The sequence below is a fragment of the Juglans microcarpa x Juglans regia genome, chromosome 3S (assembly GCF_004785595.1).
Source record: "Juglans microcarpa x Juglans regia isolate MS1-56 chromosome 3S, Jm3101_v1.0, whole genome shotgun sequence".
In the NCBI taxonomy this organism is placed as follows: domain Eukaryota; kingdom Viridiplantae; phylum Streptophyta; class Magnoliopsida; order Fagales; family Juglandaceae; genus Juglans; species Juglans microcarpa x Juglans regia.
In genome coordinates this window covers 4,957,512-4,977,953 of record NC_054599.1, presented here as the reverse complement: position 1 = coordinate 4,977,953, position 20,442 = coordinate 4,957,512, and the positions used below count along the sequence as shown (strand labels likewise).

General features: G+C 36.1%; 3 protein-coding genes across 8 annotated transcripts; 1 reads left to right on the top strand and 2 right to left on the bottom strand.

The window, feature by feature from the left end:
* Window positions 1-336: 336 nt before the first annotated feature.
* Window positions 337-3,399, top strand: LOC121257682 (BTB/POZ domain-containing protein At1g21780-like). The gene is made up of 4 exons (XM_041158833.1): window positions 337-599; window positions 699-844; window positions 2,037-2,152; window positions 2,549-3,399. Exons 1-4 carry the CDS (start codon window positions 487-489, stop codon window positions 3,152-3,154), a joined length of 981 nt encoding a protein of 326 aa, XP_041014767.1. The 5' UTR covers window positions 337-486; the 3' UTR covers window positions 3,155-3,399.
* Window positions 3,400-4,777: 1,378 nt separating this feature from the next.
* LOC121257681 (chlorophyllide a oxygenase, chloroplastic-like) lies at window positions 4,778-9,367 on the bottom strand. Its single transcript, XM_041158832.1, is given in 10 exon segments — window positions 4,778-5,346; window positions 5,529-5,823; window positions 6,327-6,439; window positions 6,590-6,612; window positions 6,615-6,773; window positions 6,898-7,045; window positions 7,468-7,743; window positions 8,289-8,393; window positions 8,557-8,790; window positions 9,207-9,367. Coding segments are annotated over 10 exon segments (1,602 nt in total). The 5' UTR covers window positions 9,285-9,367; the 3' UTR covers window positions 4,778-5,175.
* Window positions 9,368-13,454: 4,087 nt separating this feature from the next.
* Window positions 13,455-19,362, bottom strand: LOC121257683. 6 transcript variants are annotated; one of them, XR_005939261.1, is made up of 8 exons: window positions 19,141-19,362; window positions 18,345-18,489; window positions 17,919-17,982; window positions 17,762-17,824; window positions 15,121-17,662; window positions 14,801-15,041; window positions 14,670-14,722; window positions 13,457-13,778 (listed from the first exon to the last, which is right to left on the bottom strand). XR_005939261.1 is itself a non-coding variant. In XM_041158835.1 (6 exons), exons 3-6 carry the CDS (start codon window positions 17,979-17,981, stop codon window positions 17,214-17,216), a joined length of 462 nt encoding a protein of 153 aa, XP_041014769.1. In that variant the 5' UTR covers window position 17,982; window positions 18,345-18,489; window positions 19,141-19,360; the 3' UTR covers window positions 15,193-17,213. The 6 variants fall into 6 exon arrangements, 4 of the variants coding, with proteins under 4 accessions (XP_041014769.1, XP_041014770.1, XP_041014768.1 ...); XR_005939262.1 differs by lacking the exon at window positions 17,919-17,982 and having other exon boundaries at window positions 13,455-13,778; window positions 19,141-19,360; XM_041158835.1 differs by lacking the exons at window positions 13,457-13,778; window positions 14,670-14,722; window positions 14,801-15,041 and having other exon boundaries at window positions 15,193-17,433; window positions 17,547-17,662; window positions 19,141-19,360.
* Between the last annotated feature and the right edge of the window lie 1,080 nt (window positions 19,363-20,442).

The window sequence follows — 20,442 nt, the reverse complement described above, 5'->3', positions numbered from 1 at the left end:
TAATATTAGAAAATCATTTTTTGATATAATTTTATTTTATGATTTGAAAAAGTTAAATTGTTTATTATATTTTATGTGAAAATTTAAAAAATTTGTTATAATGAGATGAAATTAGATGAGATGAGATGATTTTATGTATCCAAAATGGGCTTTAAAGTTTACTTTTTTAGGTGTAGTGAGTTGAGATGAAAATTAGAAGTTAAATAAAATATTGTTTTTAATAGTATTATTATTTTAAAATTTAAAAAAATTAAATTATTTATTATATTTTATGTGAAAAATAAAAAATTTATAATAATAAGTTAAATAGAAAGATATGATTTTGAAATCTAAACGCGTTGGGTGTTTCGAATTGAGGAAGGTTTATTTATTTATTTTTTTTGCCAAAAATTTTAATTCCACAGATTTCAATCCAATTCAAATCGTCCAACAAAGCTGCATGAGCTCAGAGGGAGGGAGGGAGAGAGAGAGAGAGAGAGAGTTAAGATGGCCGATACCAAAGTGGAGACGATCTCAAGACTAGCGCAATGGAAAATCGAGAACTTCAGCCCCTGCTCTTTCAAAAAATCCGATCCTTTCAAAATCGGAATCTGGAACTGGTAACCTTTCCCCCTCTTTCTCTGTTGCATGTATATTTGGGTATATTTCATTTGAATCTTGCAACGCCGTTTCTTTATCTTTTCGTGATGGTTTCGCAGGCAGTTATCCATAGAGAAGAATCGACTACTCTACGTTCGACTATTTCCAGAGCCCTCACGGCTCTCCAAGGAGCAGCCTCCGCTTGCTCGCTTTGTCCTCCGAGTCTCTAAGACCGGCGCTAACCGCATGCTGTACATCTCCCCCAGTATGCGTTTCTCTCTGTTACTTGTTATATCGTATATGTTTTTTGGGTAGATGGGGAATCTATTTGGAGTCTTATGAGGTTGAGTTGTTCGTCTATAAGAATTTTTTTTTAGCAATTTTCCCTGAGAAGCAAGGTGAACGCTTATATGGGCTACTAATTGCGACGATGAAGATGTTTGTTCTTAATAGTATGTAACGATTTTGCATTGCAATATGACGGGGATACTTGTTAGGGAGAGAAGCACAGGGTGCGTCTCCAAGTGGGACAAGGACCCTCTCCAAGTGAGACCCGAATATAACACGTAGAGATCCGAGAATGTTATGTTCACTCACTCTTGTTATTATTATGGACGACATATTCCATTACTAGTGAAAATTTAGCACAACTCCATCCTTGTTTTTCCAACATATCGAGAAACCAATCCGTATTTTCAAGAAATGATTAGTTGCGTGACCTTTTTGTGTATGTATGCCTGCGTGGTTATAGCTTGGAAAAAATACTTCCATGGGGATGGGGTTTAGATTTGATGGTGAGATATAAGAATCTGCTTGTTTTTTATGAAAAAAAATTTAAGGAAATATGTGCCTGATTAATATATTCTCCAGAAATACATGTAATGGCATCCCTATTTAAGTTTTGCGATTATGGGGAGGGGGGGGGGGGGGGGGGTGACAAAAAACAAATGTATATGAGAATGACAGTTTTCCAAGAGAGTAGAGTTTTTCTTAAATAAAAATGTAATATCTGTTTGATTCTTGTGGCCAACTACATAAATTTTTAACTCTCAAACCCAACTCTGTCGGGCTAGGAAGCACTGCGACACTAAAAATTTGCATGAATAATGTGGAACAGTGAGACTTTTATGTGGCAAGGCATCAATGTATGTGCCTTAATCCAACCAGGAAAAATAAGAAAAACACATTGTAAGAGGTGGCTTCTTGTGGCTGATTGCCATCTTCTTGCAAAGAGGGCTGTACTAGATATGGCTATGATTTAAGATACAAAAATATGCCAACCAGAATTATTTGTCCTTACAAAAGTGGGTTGAATGCCTTGCAATCATTTGAATTTCTTGTGCAAAAATCACATTATATTCATGTATCTCAATTGAAGCACCAACATGGTGATATGTTTTCCATATGAGCAGCTGATTGTTTTGAACTACATAACTCTGTAATGCATTATACTGCAGTTCATGAGAGACTGCTTCGGACATATGAAGACTTTGTTTGGTCTGTTGATTCCGCCTTCCACGGTCGCTTCATCATTGATGTTGAGTTTCTGGACCTGAAGATCTGCCCTTTGGACGTAAGTACCTTTCCATGGTCTTATCTGAGGTGCTGCGATGTTGGTTTGTGGAATGTGTTTTAGAGACAAATCATTTTATATGACATCTTTTGGAAACTTTTGTTTTTAATATGAATGCATTCAAATGTATGTAGTAGCATTTAGTGGGGAAAAAGTCTGTAGCAGTGGAAGGTTGAAATTAGGAGAAAGCCGAATTTACTCATTTGCAGTGTGGATCTGGTTCCTCTATGAGCAATTGACTTTTAGAAAGAAAATACGTTTTAACTGAAAACTCTCTTGAAAACACACACACATCAAGGAATTCAAGCATCCAACACAAATTCCAAGTGTTAGTTTCTCTAAAAGTTGCTATACCTTCACTTCATTAATTATTGGTCTTTGCACTCTGAAACTCAGGGTGGAGAAGCCTGTTCTGTATGGCCCAGTGATCAGATGATGCAGTCTTCGTCAGCCCAAAATAGTCTTCAGTGTCTTTCTCGTATGCTTGACGAGGCCATCCATTCTGATCTCACCATTAACACTGTTGACGGCACTCTAAGAGCTCACAAGGCAATTTTGTCTGCAAGTTCTCCTGTGTTTCAGAGCATGTTTCATCACAACCCCAAGGAAAAAGAATCCTCTACTATCTACATTGAAGACATGTCACGAGAATCTTGCATGGCCCTTCTCAATTACTTGTATGGAACCATAAAACAAGAAGATTTCTGGAAGCACAGGCTGACATTACTAGGGGCAGCCAACAAGTATGGCATTGTTCACCTTAAAGAGGCCTGCGAGGAAGGCCTCTTGGAAGACATTAACTCAGGGAATGTGCTTGAGAGGCTGCAAGAGGCTTGGCTTTACCAGTTGAACAAGTTGAAGAAAGGATGCTTGATGTACTTGTTTGATTTTGGCAAGATATATGATGTTAGAGATGAAGTTGATAACTTTTTCAGGCATGCAGATAGGGAACTGATGCTGGAGATGTTCCAAGAGGTGCTTACAGTCTGGAAGCCGGTATGAATCAACATTGGAATGTCTTCGGATATAGGTAAATGATAGATTGTTGTACATAGTACCCAGGTTTAAACATGGCAGGAACTAGTAGTTTCAGTCGTGAAGAAAACATGCTTTCTGATCTGGGTGTAAAAATCCTGTAAGTTTGAACCAAATGAGATAAGGCTTTTATCTGTTATATGTTACTTCCCCGAACGGATATTAAACTCATATACACTCTTTGGGCAAAAAAATGAGTGTAGCTTCTCCTACGTTTGAGTTTTCACTCCCATCTTCAATGTGAACAAGAAATTTTTTTAAAAGGATTCAAGGAAGAATGAAGCAAAGTCATGTATAGAGAAAAAAATTAGAAAAGAATAGGGTTAAATACAAAAGTTAGATCTTGTGGTTTGTCTCAAAATTAAATTATCTTGGTGTTTTTAATTGAACGTTTTACCCCCTATGTTCTTAAGAGCGATAGAATTAGGAATGCTTGGAGAATGAGATGAAATGATAAATTTATGAATAGTAGTGAAATAGTTTGTGAATAATAGTGAATTGTTTGAGTTAAGATATTTTATAAGGTTTTGGGAAAAGAGAGAAAAAGTTTGAATAAAAATATTATAAAGTCAAAATATTTTTAGAATATTTTTGTTTTAGGATTTGAAAAAGTTCAATTGTTTTTTGTGTTTTGTTTGGAAGTTTAGAAAAATTGTAATAATTAAGTGAAAAAATTGAATATTTGAAATTGAAAAGTGTTTGTGTTTGAATGATGTTTAGGAATGAATTAGAATAAGAAATTTTGAGATTAAATGAGATAAAACCATCTCTATTCCCAAACAAGCTCGAGAAACTCATCTTAAAATTTATCATAATTCTTTGTATACTCTCTGTGCACTCGAGCTCTGTCTATTTACGTGGATTAATATTATCTTTCCTTACTTATAAAAAAAAAATTATAATAATTTTCTTTCCAAACACCACTTAAATACAAATATTTTTCAATTTCAAATCTTTAACTTTTTCATTTAATCATTATAACTTATCCAAATTTCCAAATAAAATACAAAAAATAATACTAATTTTTCAATTCTTAAAACAAAAATAATATTATAACAATATTTTAATTTTATAATATTTTTATTCAATTTTTTTCTCATTTCTCAAAATCTAATAAAATATATTAACTCAAACAATTTCACTACTATTCATAAACATAACCGAGAAGGCTCCCAAGCTCTTCTTTGTCTTGGAAAAGAATCCCTCATGTTATCCAAAAATTGCATCCTCTTCTTTCCTCCATACTCTGTTGCCTCCACCACCACATCCCGGTTCTGAGACCGGCCGGTTGAGCTCGATTTCAGCTTTTGCCCCATGCGTGGCTCTGCTCTGCGAGCAATTTTTTTTTTTTTTTTTGGCCGGTGTGTTCAATGGCTTGGGGTAAACGGTTGAGGTGAAGATTAAGGTTTTAAGCCGTGCAACCTTGGAATTTTAGTATGGGTTGTAATTTTGTAAAATGGATAAAAATATGATAATTTTTTTGTTTGTGTTCAAATTCAATGCAATTCTTTTCTCTTTAACAAACAGTCGATCGAAAATTTATATAACAAACCTATGGAGATGTTGAATTTTCGTTGGGACAAAGCAATGTACTATCAAAACACTAATATTCCAGCTTACTGGTTAAGAGGCTTATCGCAGACTTGAGGCCAGAAGAAAGAAATCTTCATCACTCCAACAAGTGGTGAGAATTAATGAAGAAGAAAAAAAAAATGGATGGCTGTACACACGTAAGGGGAAAAAAACAGTTTCTGGTAGTTTACAAGGGTTTCTAAGTGTAAACGGTTTATTCTCTGCCTCTGATCATTAACAATTTCCGCAATGGGGATGGATTTTTGAGAGAGCAAAGGCATGTGAAACTGCAACAAAACCGTCAGCTATTCAGTGCTCATCTTGCAACTCTCTGCACTGAGATTTCTGTGGAACCAGCAGACTGAGTTCCATAGCAGCATCAACACAAGCCACAAAATCCATCAACAAATCTGATTCTACATTTGTTTTTCGAATGGTAGTTGCTTAGCTCCTTGTTCCACAGCATTTCTCCATAGCCTGTACCTGACCCCGAGCTTGTCATAGGACACCGGCCAATTCCAGACATTTGCGCCATTGATCATGCGCTCTTGCTGGCCAAGAACAAGCCGCAGATCCTCATTCAAGACCTGTCACAATGGGACATCAAGAACGTTTGGACATAAATGTCAGAAAGTAGTAGCAGCTGGCAAGATATTGTAATTTGTTACTAACTCCAAAGGCTATACTAGCAGAGCTGAAATTTATACCCTTTGGATTCCCACCACACTTTCTCACGCACCCATATAGGAAAATCTGATTTTTATTCTACCTGTTCCGCGAAATGCCTCCACAGGTACTGCATGAAAGGAATGTGCTTAAGCAGGGGAGCAAAATCAAGTGACATTCTGTATAATAGCCTTGTTTTCTGCCTGGATGAAGGTAAGCACACATGAAGTTGGTGAAGGTGTGTTGGACACTGGTCGGTACTCCGGCCTCCAAGTTTTCCAGGCTTTGAGATCCCTATGGTTGATAGCACCATACAAGGTGGCCGAAATTCCATATCTATTGGATAGGGGTCCCAATATCCTTGGAGGCCAGATGCAGGTGTCAAAAATTTCACCAAGCTGAAATCATGAAGAAAGTTTTGCTGAGAGTAAGTTTTAACTGGAAACTTTCATTCAGATATAAATTGAAGACTATGTCAACATCGGTTCCACTTAATTTTAATACTAGTAACGAATAGGGCTTATGGAGTACATAGCTGATGGAGAATTTGAAAACCACATTGAAATGAAGTCATTACATCTAATGTTCTCTACTTTCTGGCCAGAATAGACCCTCAATGGCAAGAAAAAGAAAAATTGTATACGATCTAAAAATTGAAAGGTGAAAAAGCACTTCAATTATATTTTTCTCCATAAGTTAAGTTCTCAATTCATTAGGTTACCAATATACATCCTGACTTCTACAGGGGGGGAAAGAAGGATAATATTCAGTTATAATCCTATGTAAAAAGAGGTAATCTCAAACATGAGAACATGAACCATTCTCCTCAGATTCGCTCGTTCATCTCTCATAACCTCAGCAAAAGCGATTGTATTGAATACAAGTAATAAGAGGAACAAACCTGGGAACACTCCATCCCTTTGCAAAGGTAGAAGTGTGAGTAAAAGGGGCATGCGCAAGATCCAAAAGATTATCTAGAAGTAGCCCATGTTCCACTGGAAGCTCCATGACAATCTGCATAGGAAAGGATATATAAGCAATAAGATGACCCATGTTCTTTTATTAAATCCTGTAACCAAGAAGCCTGTATGCAATCATGCAAGCTTAATTCACATGCTTCTTGCCTCCACAAGTACTTGAAGGACATGAATGTCAGTATCATACCTCAGCATGGACTTGGAATCCTGGGGAGGTTGTAAAGAAGGAAGGGTGGCTGTTGGAGGGTCATTGCCTGGCCAAATCCAGATCATCCCCTCGTGCTCAAAACATGGCAATGACTTTATCTTCACATCAAGTAATCGTGTAGATGGCATTTTCTCACATTTTCCATCAGTTGAGTACTCCCATCCTGATTCATCCATCACAAACTTCAAAGATTAGTTTTCTACACGTTCTCAATGTTATTAGAATTTTACATAAAAGTTATCATCAGCCCATGTAAACTCTAATTATTTCTTCTGATTCTTACTAACCATGGTAGGGACATTGGATGCGACCCTCATTTACTGAACCCAGGTGAAGAGGGCATGCTCTATGTGCACAGGTGTTTCGGACACATCCTGGTTTCCCATCTTTTCCACGGAAGATAACCCATTGTTCCTCAAAACAATCAATTGGAACCTGAAACAGAGAAGTGATAAGGTGTTCATAGCATGGCATACACGCAATTAGTGATTGGGAAAAGGCAAAGATGGTTTATTTGGGTGACTCTTCTCCAATGACCCCCCCCCCCCCCCCCCCCCCAAAAAAAAAAAAAGGGAAAAAAGAAAGGTAGCACAATCAAAAAGAAAAAAAAACTCAAATCATATTATCTAAGCATGCCACATATGACAGTGACGATATTACTGCAATGGTGACAAAGATTGCAATGCCAATTTTGTGCTCTTTGTTTTGCTCTTCTATTTAATGGAAGACAACCCTTCTGTGCTGTAACTGGTGTCCAGCTGATGCTTTTTTATTATCTTTTCCATTTTTTTTTTCCGGTAATGCTCATAGAAGTCATTAATGCATGAAGAATGAATAAAAAATTTTGAAGTTCTTACCATGGTATCATCCTTCAGATCAGCGGAGAAAGCAACAGGATACCAGAAATTCATCAAGCGGGGATGGTAAGGTTGAACTGGACCTGACACGTTCAAGCTTTTACGTGGCAACCGCCTCTGCACGACATTGGTGGCTTGTGTAGATGTACTCGGAGATGGGGATGTTTGTTCTGATGCTGTCGCATTTCTGTCTTGTAACAGCCTATCATTCACCAATTCTTCCATGTAAGCTAGTTTATCTAAAGCAGTTGCAACTCTTGCTTCAGATATGTGAACCTGTTGTTATTCGTAGGTTAGATACCTGTTAAGATATAAAATATAGTCTACCTCTTCCCATCAGCTTAAGCTTCTGGGATAAGCCGTGATTTCACATGATATCAAAGCAGAGGTCCTGAATTCAAACCTTGACTGTACACTTTATTCCATTTAATTAAATATTCCATGTGTTGGACCCACTCATTGAGGGAAAATCTGGCCCACACGTGGGGGGAGTGTTAAGATATAAAATAAAATCTACTTCTTCCCATCAGTTTAAGCTTCTAGGATAAGTGGTGATTTCACAATACCAGGTTCTTACAATATTAGATTTGGAGAGAAACTATCTACCGACTGGTTAGATAGTCCAGATTTAAGGGTTTGTATGGAATAGAAATGGAAAATCCTTCAACATCTAATAATCAGTCTGACGTCTAGAATGAAGGGTATGTTTCAATGAAAATGTGAAATGCTTTGCAAGCTAATGAGTAGTGTCCTGACACGCAAGAAAAGCATGAAATTATCTAGTCACAAGTTATTATCTCATTTAGTGATAATCTCAGCACCTGTCTGTGAGCTTGAGTTAATTCATCCTGCAACTCCGCAAGATCCTTCTTCATCGTGCCAATGGACTTGAAATCCCGGGCTAGAGGATTTAGAACTTCTACAACCTACAGCCAATGATTAAGGATGAGAATTGCCTAAATTATTAAAAAATAAAAAAGAAGATTTATCAATTCAGCTCCGAAGTATCAATTCAGCAAATCCCACAGAAAGGAATGATGAATGGATTTTAAGCCAGTGAGATTGAGAAAATGGAGAGCTGTCAGAAACCTTTTCGTGAAGGAGCATGATTGTGAGCACATCTTGTCGAGCCCTCCAATCACAGTATTGAATATCGAGTCTAGCCACCTCCAGGGCTTGGTTCACATCCAAGAACTTCCCTTTGCACTGCGGCAACTTTGACCTCGGATCTTCCACATCAAACAGCGGTCCCCAAGAACTTCTCTTCTCTATCCCTCCTTCTTCACCAAACACAGCAAACACCCTTAAACCTCCTTTGACACCCTGAGATTCAACAAGCCCACAACAATCTGAGTTAACTGTAATCTATCTAATCCTAGAATTAGCTCTTAACTAAATCGAGTTTTATTGCAGATTTTAGCAGTTCCCAGATATATTTAGCAGATAAACCGGTCAAAAACCCTATCTTTTTTGTTATTGGGGGCATTAGAACTTAATTCACATCTGAAGTAACCAATCAACGAGTCAAACCGAAACCTCTTCTATGTTCAGCCCAGGCACATTTCTTTTTAAGCAAGTGGGTGCCTCATTGTTATGTTTTCACCAAAACAAGTGAAAGATCATACTCCTCGCACCTTATGACCACTCTTAAAAGCTTAAATTCAACCAACAAAAGCTGTTCATCTTTTTCACCACATACCCAGAAAAACTTGGCAAAGCATAAGATGAAAAATGTGTACCTTCTTGGTGTTAAGCTTGGATGGTCTACAAAGAGAGATTGGCAATGAGAGAGCAAAAGCAGCAGCTACGGTGGTCATGCTTTGGCGTCTGAAGCTGACCAGCTCTCTGAGAGAGAAAGAGAGAGATGAAGGTGAAATATTAGTGAGAGAGATTTTAATTTGAAGATTTTGTTGATAAGAGGTTGGTGTTTCACGCGATCTACGTTGTCCTTCCAAGGGTTGACACGTGGACAAGCGTGGACTCCTCCGTCTCAAACGTGGCATCCCCTGCCTCCACATGCTTATCCTTTTTGGTCTGAGAAAGTATCTTTCGACTGCGGGCCCCGATGGGCCGATACCTTGCCAGCTCGGATGTTGAAGATAGATATATCTGTCTCCGTTTTGTTTTGGGTACAGAAAAGGTGATACTAATTATGTGTGATACAAAAATTCTGCTTACAACTGGTTTGGGGAGCCGGTGCGGAACCGTGTCTTACGTGGCCGTAAACGGCGTCGTTTGCATTTTGAGGATGGGAATTCGTTTTCTTGCATAATTTGCATTTTCACATTTCACATTCACGATTACTCCCGCTCGATTTCTTCCCTCCTCCCCATTCCCATCCTCTCCAATCTTCCACTATATTTCTCAACATTTTTTACTCTGAAACCTGTATTTCCTAAAAAAGGTAGACCTAGTTGATTGCCTCAATTGAATTCTATCAGTTTTTGCGTTACTTTAGTGTTCACTCTGTTGCAAGTATTAATCTCATAGTACTCGAGAGGCAAGTAATCTTAGAAAGATGATAGAAAATATAATAATTTGTTTGGAATGATGTTTTCTAATTTATCATTATATACTGTAACATGAGTCATGAGCAAATGCTTTATGAGTTAAATGGTATGACTTGCAGTTTTCTTTTTCATTTTTTTAAATAGATATCATTGTATGCACCATTGAAATTCTTTGAATTGTCTTTGAGAAATTGATTTAAGTTTCTCCATGCTTGCATGCACGCATATGTGAATACATGCATTCATACATATATGTGTGTGTGTGTACTGGTGTAAGCTTCTATCCCCTAATTCATTTATAATCCTAACAGAAGTTGAGAGGTGAAATTTAAGATCGATTTCTATATTCAAAACAAAAACTTGCTGCTGCAAAAGGGCGTGAACAGGCACTGCAAGAGCAACTCTTGAAAGAGGTGAATGATTTTCAGGAGCAATTTAAAAAATAAATACAATCACACAGCAAACTTGAGGTATCCTTGTTCTCTTTTACTAGCCTTATATATTCAATAGGTATATATATTGAAGAAGAGGTAGTACTCATATATATACTTATTTTAAAATATATATATATATATATATTTATATATATATATATATATTTGCAAGTCTGTTTATTCACAAACGTTAAATACATTATTGTTGGGGAAATTTGTTGCATGAGTTAACACAATTTTATAAAATAAGTATTTTTGTTTTAATATCTTAATAACTTTATATAATGGGTGATCACATCATCCATGATAATTGATGTTTTATCTACCAACTTATAAATAGTACTAGAATTTGGGCATTTCACTCAAACTCTTCATCAGCATCTACCAATATTATTCTCTTTTCCTTTTCTTTTCTTTTTTTAATTCCATTAGGCTCAAACCCTCTTCAACTTTTTAATATCTTTACCTAGCTGTCGTGTGACTTACTTCATCCCTAAATGATTAACCTGATCCCACCCCAAGTTAAGCAAAGTTTCAACTAAAGTTTGAGTACTCCTAGTACTATGCATGCACTTGGTTTCAACCTCAGCATATATAAAGCATGAAAATAATTTGGAAAACTAAAAAAAATTACATTATTTGACGTCCTTGCAGCTTGTCCTATTTTAGACAGAGTACTTGTGTGCAAGTTTCGAACACCCTCTTTTAAAAAAATAGGTAAATGTAGGATTCACATAAAAAAAATATATTTTTTTAACAATGAATCACATTCTTTTTCGAAGAGAGTGCTCGAGACTTGCACACTTTATTTCATAAAACCTTGAGATTTGAGTTTTGAATTTTAGCATAAATATAAACATATGAACTTCATAATATTTTAAAAAATGTGTTTAATATTTATAATTCTTAAGAGGTAGAGATGTGTTATATAACATTTTACAATAATTGGTAACATTTTACAATAATTGGTAAGGGGGAGGGGGGTTTTCTAAATTTTTGGAGGTGGATATTTTCTCTACCAATTGTGGAATTGGATTCAAGATCCTTAGATATTGTAGACAGCACCACACTTCGCACCCACATGGATTGTTTTGAGCTTTATTTATTTATGAGTGTATTTTTCATACCGACTAATAAATAATTTTTTATAATATATATATATATATATAGAACTTTAAATATTCTTAGTTATGCATTGAGTTGAAGGGTATGTGCAAAACGAAATGAGAGAGAGAGAGAGAGAGAGAGAGAGAGAGAGAGAGAGAGAGAGAAATATGATTAGTAGGTGAGATTTCATATTAGTCGTATTAAACAATGTTTTAATGGGCATTAATGTTAGGATTTGTGTGCAGATTTATGAGCTGTGAATGTATTGGACATAAAAATTATAAAAATTATGTTTAATAATTTACAGTCGGTTTACTTGATTAAGTAGTCGTATCTGTTGAATGTAATACCACTTTATTTAGAGTGTTTCAACTTATATTTCGATTACAGAGAAGGGAATATGAATAATTTTTTAGTTTCTTGTTAGTTTTTTTTTTTTTTCATTTTCTATCCAATTTTATAGACTGATGAGTAGTCAATATCATGAGGTTCTATCCAATTTCTCATTCTCCCTACTTTTCACCTATCTTCACCTTCTTGATTTTTCAAAATAGAATTCAATTAAAGTTTTAAAATTTAAATCTCTTATCATTGAAATATTAGATAAGAAAAGATTCATTGCCTCTGTCTTCATTGAAATATTAATAAATAGATTTTTTACCTTCATGGTTAATGTCCAATAATTGAATTAATTGGGAGTTAGTAAGTTATATTGAATTAATTGTTAGTCATCGAGTGCTGTATTAAAACAGCTCCTCATGGTTAATGTCCAACTATAGCGCCTGCCTCTTTCTTCTTCTCTTTTTATGGCTTTGCTTATCAATTTTAAATATGCATTGACTAATACAAGGATCCATGGCTTGGTTTTTCAGAATCAAGCATGGCATCATCCCAATCATCAGCTTTAGTTAATGATGATGTCATATAATTACCAACTTGTTGGTGTGGTTTGAAAACACCACTGAAGACGTCCTACACTAAGAAAAATCCTGGAAGGAAATTCTTTGCCTGCCTAAAGTATAATACGGTAAAGCAACTTTAAATTTGTTAGATTTGCATATTGATTTGCTGATTGCGGGGTGTACAGGGATCCATGTTAACTTGGGAGTTTGTACTGTGTGCATGGAGATACGATGTGTGAATTCTTTGTATGGACGAATATATTTCAGTTGCTAGAGGAGAACATTTTATCAAGAGAGAATAAGGTTTCGAAGACGTGGGATGATATATTAAAGCGCAAGTATGCCGTTCGCAAAAAGGAAGATAAAGTGAGAGAAATGGCGAAGAATCTAAGAAAGGAAAAGCGAAAGTTATTGTGTTTGTATTGAGTTGTCACCTTTGTAATAGTATTCGCTTGGTTCGGATAAATTTCATCTAAAAAGTTCTTTTGTTGGATTAGATCATTAATTAATGTAGAGGTTCATTTTGGCTGGTTTATATAACTAGGTATTTGGGTTTGTTTTTGTTTTGCTTATCTTGTGAACTTGTTTTGTAAATTATTTGTGAAACTTATGTAAAAATGGGACGTTGCTTATATATTTTGTACTGAAAGGTGTTGTACTGCTTATATCATATGGGCAAGCTGTCATGAGATTTATTGGAACACATACTGCTGTTATTTTTCATTGTGGCAATATTCCAATTTGGTTTATTTTACTGATAGGTGTTCACTACCGTTATCAGATGAACACATCCTTTTGTTTTCTTTTACTGTTATTTTTCGTTTACTGTTAGTTTTGAAAAATCAAAGCCATGTACAAGCTAAATATATGGGGTACTGTGACAGACTCTCTCTTTTTTGTAGAGTACTGTGACAGACTATCTCTTTGTGTTTATTGTCCACATAGCTTTGAAATTTCTGGAGTAATTTCCCATGTAACGTACAGGTGCATATCCTGGAGTAATTTCCATGTAATGTCCCATTACAAATCAAAGCCAAAAGTAAAACTAACTGCATTCGTACATAGACGTCCTAGAGAAGTTTCTTCACACTATATGAACCTACAGACCTCAGTTCTAAGATTGCATAAGTCAGTATACATTTTAAGATAGATACATAGCCATAATTCTTGAAAGGAAAAAAACTGCTTGGTAGGCATCAGAATACAAGCCATGACTCCCTGCTGTATGCTACTTTGGCTCATCAAGGACTCAAAACTCCTTGGATATATAAACAAGGGCAGACCAAACGGAGCAATTTCATTGTGACTATACATTTCTTAGGTTCAGGTGACTTCTTCCAGTTTTCATGCTTACTAATCTGTCAACACAATCAATAAAAACTACCTCAAATACCGAACAAACCACTAAATAACCAAACAATATATGCCATCAATAAAATCAATATAGGCAACTTTATTGGTGGTAATATTATTGCTGCTTTCAAACATTGAGATTGTTTAATTCCCATTTACCAAGAATATTATCGAACCAACAACGATATTTATATATATATACATATATATCTACGTTATGGGTAGCTTCCATTTATATATCTTTTTACATGTAGAAGTTGGTGCATGCAGAAGTACCATGCAGAATATAAACAACTACTGCACATTAAACCATTTGATCAATAAAGAAAGATAGAACAAAATAAACTAGATCCAACGTTATATCTATATAGATTACCAATTAAGCTGCTTACAACCTTAACGTAGTTCGTAGCTCTTTGCCTCCTTAATTTCTCTTATACCATGTGTGTTGCTTTTACCTAGATTTCGGAATGGACTCCAGACAGAGAGGCAATGGAAGACAAAAGCACACAACCCTCGGTTTTTGAAGTACGTAGTATGACTCTTTGATATTTCACACTGACACACACACAATCTACCGCTAATTAAACCACGTGATGAGTAAAAAGAGTTTTGAGTTCCAAACCAAAACAAACTTGACACTGAAATTTAAAAGATTATCCGACTTGGCCTAATAGATTGAAGCGAGAGACCAAATATGCAACTTCCAATGCTTGTGACTTAGACCTAAATCAGGATGGCAGCGATTCAATCTACATATAAGTCTTCTCAGCAAACAAAAATTAGTCATTAAATCAAAGAATGTATATAGACTGAAGGTATCTCTCAGATTTCATTCCAATGCATATGTGACATTAAATGACTTCAATGAAGAATAATGATTATTTGATACATACCCACGATGATCATATCATTTTCGTGGTTGTGATCCATCAAACTCAAATTACATCTGTAAAAAATATTAACTCATATTAATGTGTTGTCGACTAATATCATTAAAATACCGTTAAAGTTTCGATCCGCTTACGCTTTCTTGACTTTGAAGTACTGTTTCTCGGGCCTGGGTTCCACTAATGTCAATAGTTGGTATGCTTTTTGGAATAGCCTGATGATAAATACTTGTAAAAAATAGAGCAATAAATCATAACTCAAATAAAAATATATACTTATTATATTATCCTCGCGTGTCCAACATTGGAGAAGTCCAAATCGGAAGGGCCAAATAGCCTCCTGCAAGTGTCCCCGACTGGTGTATCTTCCCCATCTCGCTAATAAAATAGTAACCAATTTGTCAGATAACATTTATATGGAAATTTAAATAAACAAGGTAATATTACAAGTAATCACCTGTTTGCGTTTTCCCTTTTCCGCAGCTTTCTTCGTCTTCTCCTTAACTTTTTGCAGGTCTCTCTCTATCCTGGATGCTCTCCTCGGAGATGGGGGTTTGCCTTTTCCTCGCACAACACGTGGACTGAGTACTTTTGTTGAACTACCAATTGTAGTTGTGTCATTTGTCGTGCCATCAACATTTAAACACTTTTCAGTCATCGATGGAGGTTCTTGGTCCGTTTCATACAGGTCAATCATTGCATTTAACTTAGTTGTTGCATCCTCAGTATGTTTTTTCGAACTCACCGCACAAGTAATCATCTTATAATAGATATTCAACAGACTTGAATATCTATTAGCATCTTCTCGTTGATCCCCTGCGTTATAGTTGATGTGGATTAACGTGTATCTTCTTTTGATGTCTTTCTTCTATCGATTCAAAATGTACCTATCTGGTATTGTCTTAATCTCGTTACATTTGAAGACGGCGAAGATGTGCTGGCACACTATCCCCCTCATTTCAAATAAACCACAAGAATACTTGGCGACTGCATCGTCCTCACAAAAATCCACTAAATGTGTAACTAGCTTAGTGAAATATTTGATACGAATTTCATCCTCTACCAGATAGGTCTTAGCATGAACATCCGAGTTAAGTAAAACTGGGTCCAAGTCGATAATACCAGTAAGTTGGTGCTGAACTTCCCTGAATTTAGATTTTGTGTACAAATCTTGGTATATCTTTTCAATTGGAGATCTAGAGATGTAGGGAATTGTGACATTAAATGATTGGAAGTCCGCGCAATTTTCGTTCTCAATCTTCTTTTTCAAGACATTATCATATTGATTGACAAACTCTTTCAAGTTTGTCTTAGCATGAACATAAACATCAAAAAAGGCATTCATGCTCTCGCTCCACTACGTTGTACTCGTTCTAGCCCAAAAAACATTTTTCAAGAAGGCCGGTACCCAATGCTCACGCTCAGTGTATAAACTCTGCAACCAAACATTCTCATGCAAGCTGTACGTGCTAATCAACTGATCCCAACAGTTTTCAAACTCTTCCGGCGTTTGGGTGTCATATATGCATTTCATTAATGCAGTTTTCATTCCAGTTTTGTAAGAACCATAACAGCCAAGCTTTTCAGGAACTTTTTTAAGGATATGCCACAGGCAAAATCTATGTCGGCTTTCTGGGAAAACAATTGCAATAGCATTTTTCATGGTTCTATCTTGGTCAATGATAATAGCCTTCGGCGCTATACCATCCATACATTGCAACAAAGTTTTGAATAACCACACGAAGGTCTCAGTATCCTCAGAGGAAATCAAGCCAGCTCCCAGCAAAATTGACTGCCTATGGTGGTTTACACCAACAAATGACGCAAAGGGCATCCCATATCGATTAGTCAAGTATATGGTCTCGAAGGTTACGACATCCCCAAAATATTGGTAGGCTGCTCTACTACGGGAGTCTGCCCAGAATACATTTTTTAACCTCTCGTCATCATCCAAGTCCATTAGTGCAAAGAAACCTAAAATTTTGTACTGCATCCGTAAAAAGTAGTCTCAAAGCGCTCCAGCACCACTTGCGCCCAATCGTAGATGTCGTGCCTTGTCAATGTAGTTACGACAATCCTTTTCCAAAAACGGGAGGTTCTCAAAACCACCCGCGCCTACAACAAGAGATTCGAAACTCTTATTCATTCGGATGCCGGCCAAATCATTTGTATCTAGGACTCTTTTAATGGATTTACTCACTTCTCTATTACATCGAAAAAAGTAAGATTTCTTTGGACTGAGGCCGTGGTTGTGGATATTGTGAACTGTAGTCAGCCGAAACTTTCCATTAACAACTTTTAAGGCATTAATTTTTGCCTGACATTCCGTCTTTCCCGTCGGACGTGGGTTGGCGACATTCAAAATCCTATTTCGGGCCTTCCCTCCCCGGGCACAGACAAGGGTAACATATCTAACAGTCTCATCCTCTCCCCTCTCACTCCTTTTTGTCATCACCCAAAACCCGCATTTCTTACCATATTCCTTATAATAACTCATTAACTCTTCTAAGGAATTAAACTCCATCCCCGAACCTGGCTCATCATCACCATCTATTTGCACTTTCTCAGATGTTCCGGCACTTCCATACTATGTTTCTTCTGCATCTGGTCTATCAGGATGAATTTCTTCAACTCTAAAAGATGTAGCTGGCGATTCATTTTCCCCAATATTGGGTCTATTATCCTTCGTACCAAGAAATCTGCTTGTAACGGAGGTATTGCTGAGAGACAACTGGCCTTCCATGCCATGTTGAAATGGGTAACAAGTATTCTGTCAAAAAGAAAAAAAAAATGCAATTAAACTCTTCAAAAAAACCAACTGCAGTTCAACTCTTCAAAAAAACCAACTTATTAAAACTAAATGGAAAACATGATTTTCACCACCTGTGCATTGCTTGATATTGGTTGACAGCGGGAAATGGGAGAAAACTTGGTGACCAAGCATGCACTGGTCCATAGTAACCGGGCATTGGGATGTTTGGAGAAGTTGATGGTATGTCCTGAAATGTTATTGGATAAATTATTGATGTGTTAAAAAATTAAATATCAACTAATCTCGAATCTAATGTCATTGATATATTGCAAATATAATAACATACCGCGGATGGGGATCCTACGTTGTAACCGTGCATTGGGATGTTTGGAGAAGTTGATGGTATGTCCTGAAATGTTATTGGATAAATTATTGATGGGAAAATAAATATCAACTAATCTCGAATCTAATATTATTGATATATTGCAAATATAATAACATACCCCGGATGGGGGATTTGAGCTAGATGGTCTTAGGGTAGATGGATGTTCTTTTCCTTTTTCCATGCTGAGAGGGAGACAAATGCATATTTTCAATAGCAATATTGTATAACTCCAACTACATTAAAATCTATAAACTGGTACAATGGATCTCATTTCAAATAAATGTTTAATATTATTTCATTCATGAGCATGTGGTGATGGAAATATGGTTGCCAAATGGGGGGCCAAACGCACCATTATAACTCTTTCCCGCTCTTGGAAGATATATTAGATAATTAAATCTATATCTTCCTATTAATATAAATTTTTGGACACTGACTCTGTTCATTTATTTATCCACCCATTAGTTTGGCAAAAATAAACTATCCAATTAATTACTACAAACCGATAAATGCACGGCTTGCATTAAAGGTCAAATGCACTTACCTGTGACTTCACCTTTTGTATAAGTTCTGTTTTTTGCTTCTCCAACTGCCTGCCGTAGCTACTGAGTTTCACTATCTTTTCCTTCAAATCTCTTATTTCTGAATCTTTCTCTCTGCAGGCAACTACTTTGTCTCGTACCAAGCACCTTGGAAAGGAAGGGAAATAAAAGGTTTAGCTAAAATAAGGAGTTTTATTGTTAAAAAAACCAACCTTAAACTATAACTAAGAAATGGAAAACTTTTGACTCCAACTAAAGAGTTGCTACCTAGAGGAGGATGCTAAATTTAGAGGTATAGCTAGCTGGTCCTAATGGCCGACTGATACCATGATAAAGATATAAAAACAGAGTTCTTGGTTCAGAGAATTGGAGCTAGTGGTGCATTGCAATCACATGTTTTTATAAGCATTGCAACCACTTTTTGCAACTATATTTGATTTATTAGCAATATTAGAATCAACTATTGACTTTAACATCTTTTTACTTTCCAAATAATGAAAATACAAGTCAACTAATTTTTTGAGGTAAGAAGAGAGTGTTCTGCTCCAGTGTTGGTTGCTAATATTTCTTTCACGCATCTTATCAAACAAGTAAAATGCAAGAGCTCGGGTACAAGCTCTAACATCACAACAAGCAAGTATACAAGGCGGTTCGAAATCAGGTTGGATGAGTTTTGGACCCGATATTCAGTCCAAATCGGCAGTAAAATAGAACCCAAATCCGAAATGAAATGCGGAATGGTATAGGAAGCGGAGGAGAGAGTAATCCATAAAGTTTCATGAACGTAACTTTGCTCACCTCCTCACTCAGTGACCAGTGTGCTTTCGGAGCCGTAAAGAAGGCGACAGGGGCCAGAGGCCTAGAAAGTGTGGCTAATTAAATCTGAGAAGCACCACTAGCTCCAGACCGGTTTGGTCCACGACGGCGACCATAGACGGTTCTTGGTTCAGAGAAAACGAATTGGAGGTTCAGTTCTTGTTTTTGCTTTCCCTCCATTTCTCCTGCATATTTCACTCACTCGGTTTGAGTTTTTTTTTTTAATTAAATTAGCAGCTGATGTGGCAGTCGTTCCGCATTGGCGGTTGCATACAGAAGAACTGTTTAAATAAATATGTGATGTATGGATAATAAGTAGAAGAAATTGTTTAGTTTAACAAAAAAAATTAAGTGTAATGTGTTGTTAAGAGATGATATGTAGAAGAGCTCAAATCTAATTATAGCATATGTGATACTAAGGTCATATTTGGATTGAGAGATGATCTCAATTCAACTCATCTCGTCATTATAATTTTTTCAAATTCTCATATAAAATATAATAAACAATTTAACTTTTTAAAATCTCAAAATAATAATATTATTAAAAAGTAATATTCTAATAATATTTTATTCAACTTTCAATTTTCATCTCATCTCATCTCGTCTCATCTCAACTCACTATTCAAATCGTACCTAAGATAACAAAATTCTATCCCCTATCACATTTTATTATCAGAAACTTGTAATTTGTGGTAAGTTGATTGCTCGATTGGACCTCTTAGAACTAGGGATATCAAATTGTGTTAATGGGTCGTGTTCGTATCGTGTCAAGACATGTATATTACGTTATACAGGTCAACCCCGACCCGTTAAGCTTATCATGTCAAAATCTCAAACCCTAACATGACTCATTAACATAACGGATCATGTCATGTCAACTCATTTTGACTCGTTTATGTAAATGGGTTGAACAGACCCGAAATTAACCCGTTTGACTTAGTTAGGTTTAACATAATTTTATATAAATGTTAAAATCACAATATTTATAAAAAATATAAAACTAACTATAAGTCCAAAATTACAATCCAAACAATAAAAATATCAAAATTAAAATCCCAACAATTTTATTTTTAGGTATAAGGGTATAATTGTAACTTTAACTTTCTTAACAGGTCATAATAGGTTATAACGGATCAAAACAGGTTGACCCGTTATCAACCCGTTAAGCAATCATGTTTTAATAGGCCAACCCATTTTGACCCGAACCTGTTAAGGCTAAACCCTAACTCACTTTTATCGTGTCGTGTTCGTATTAGGTTAACGGGTTGTCACATATTGCCACCC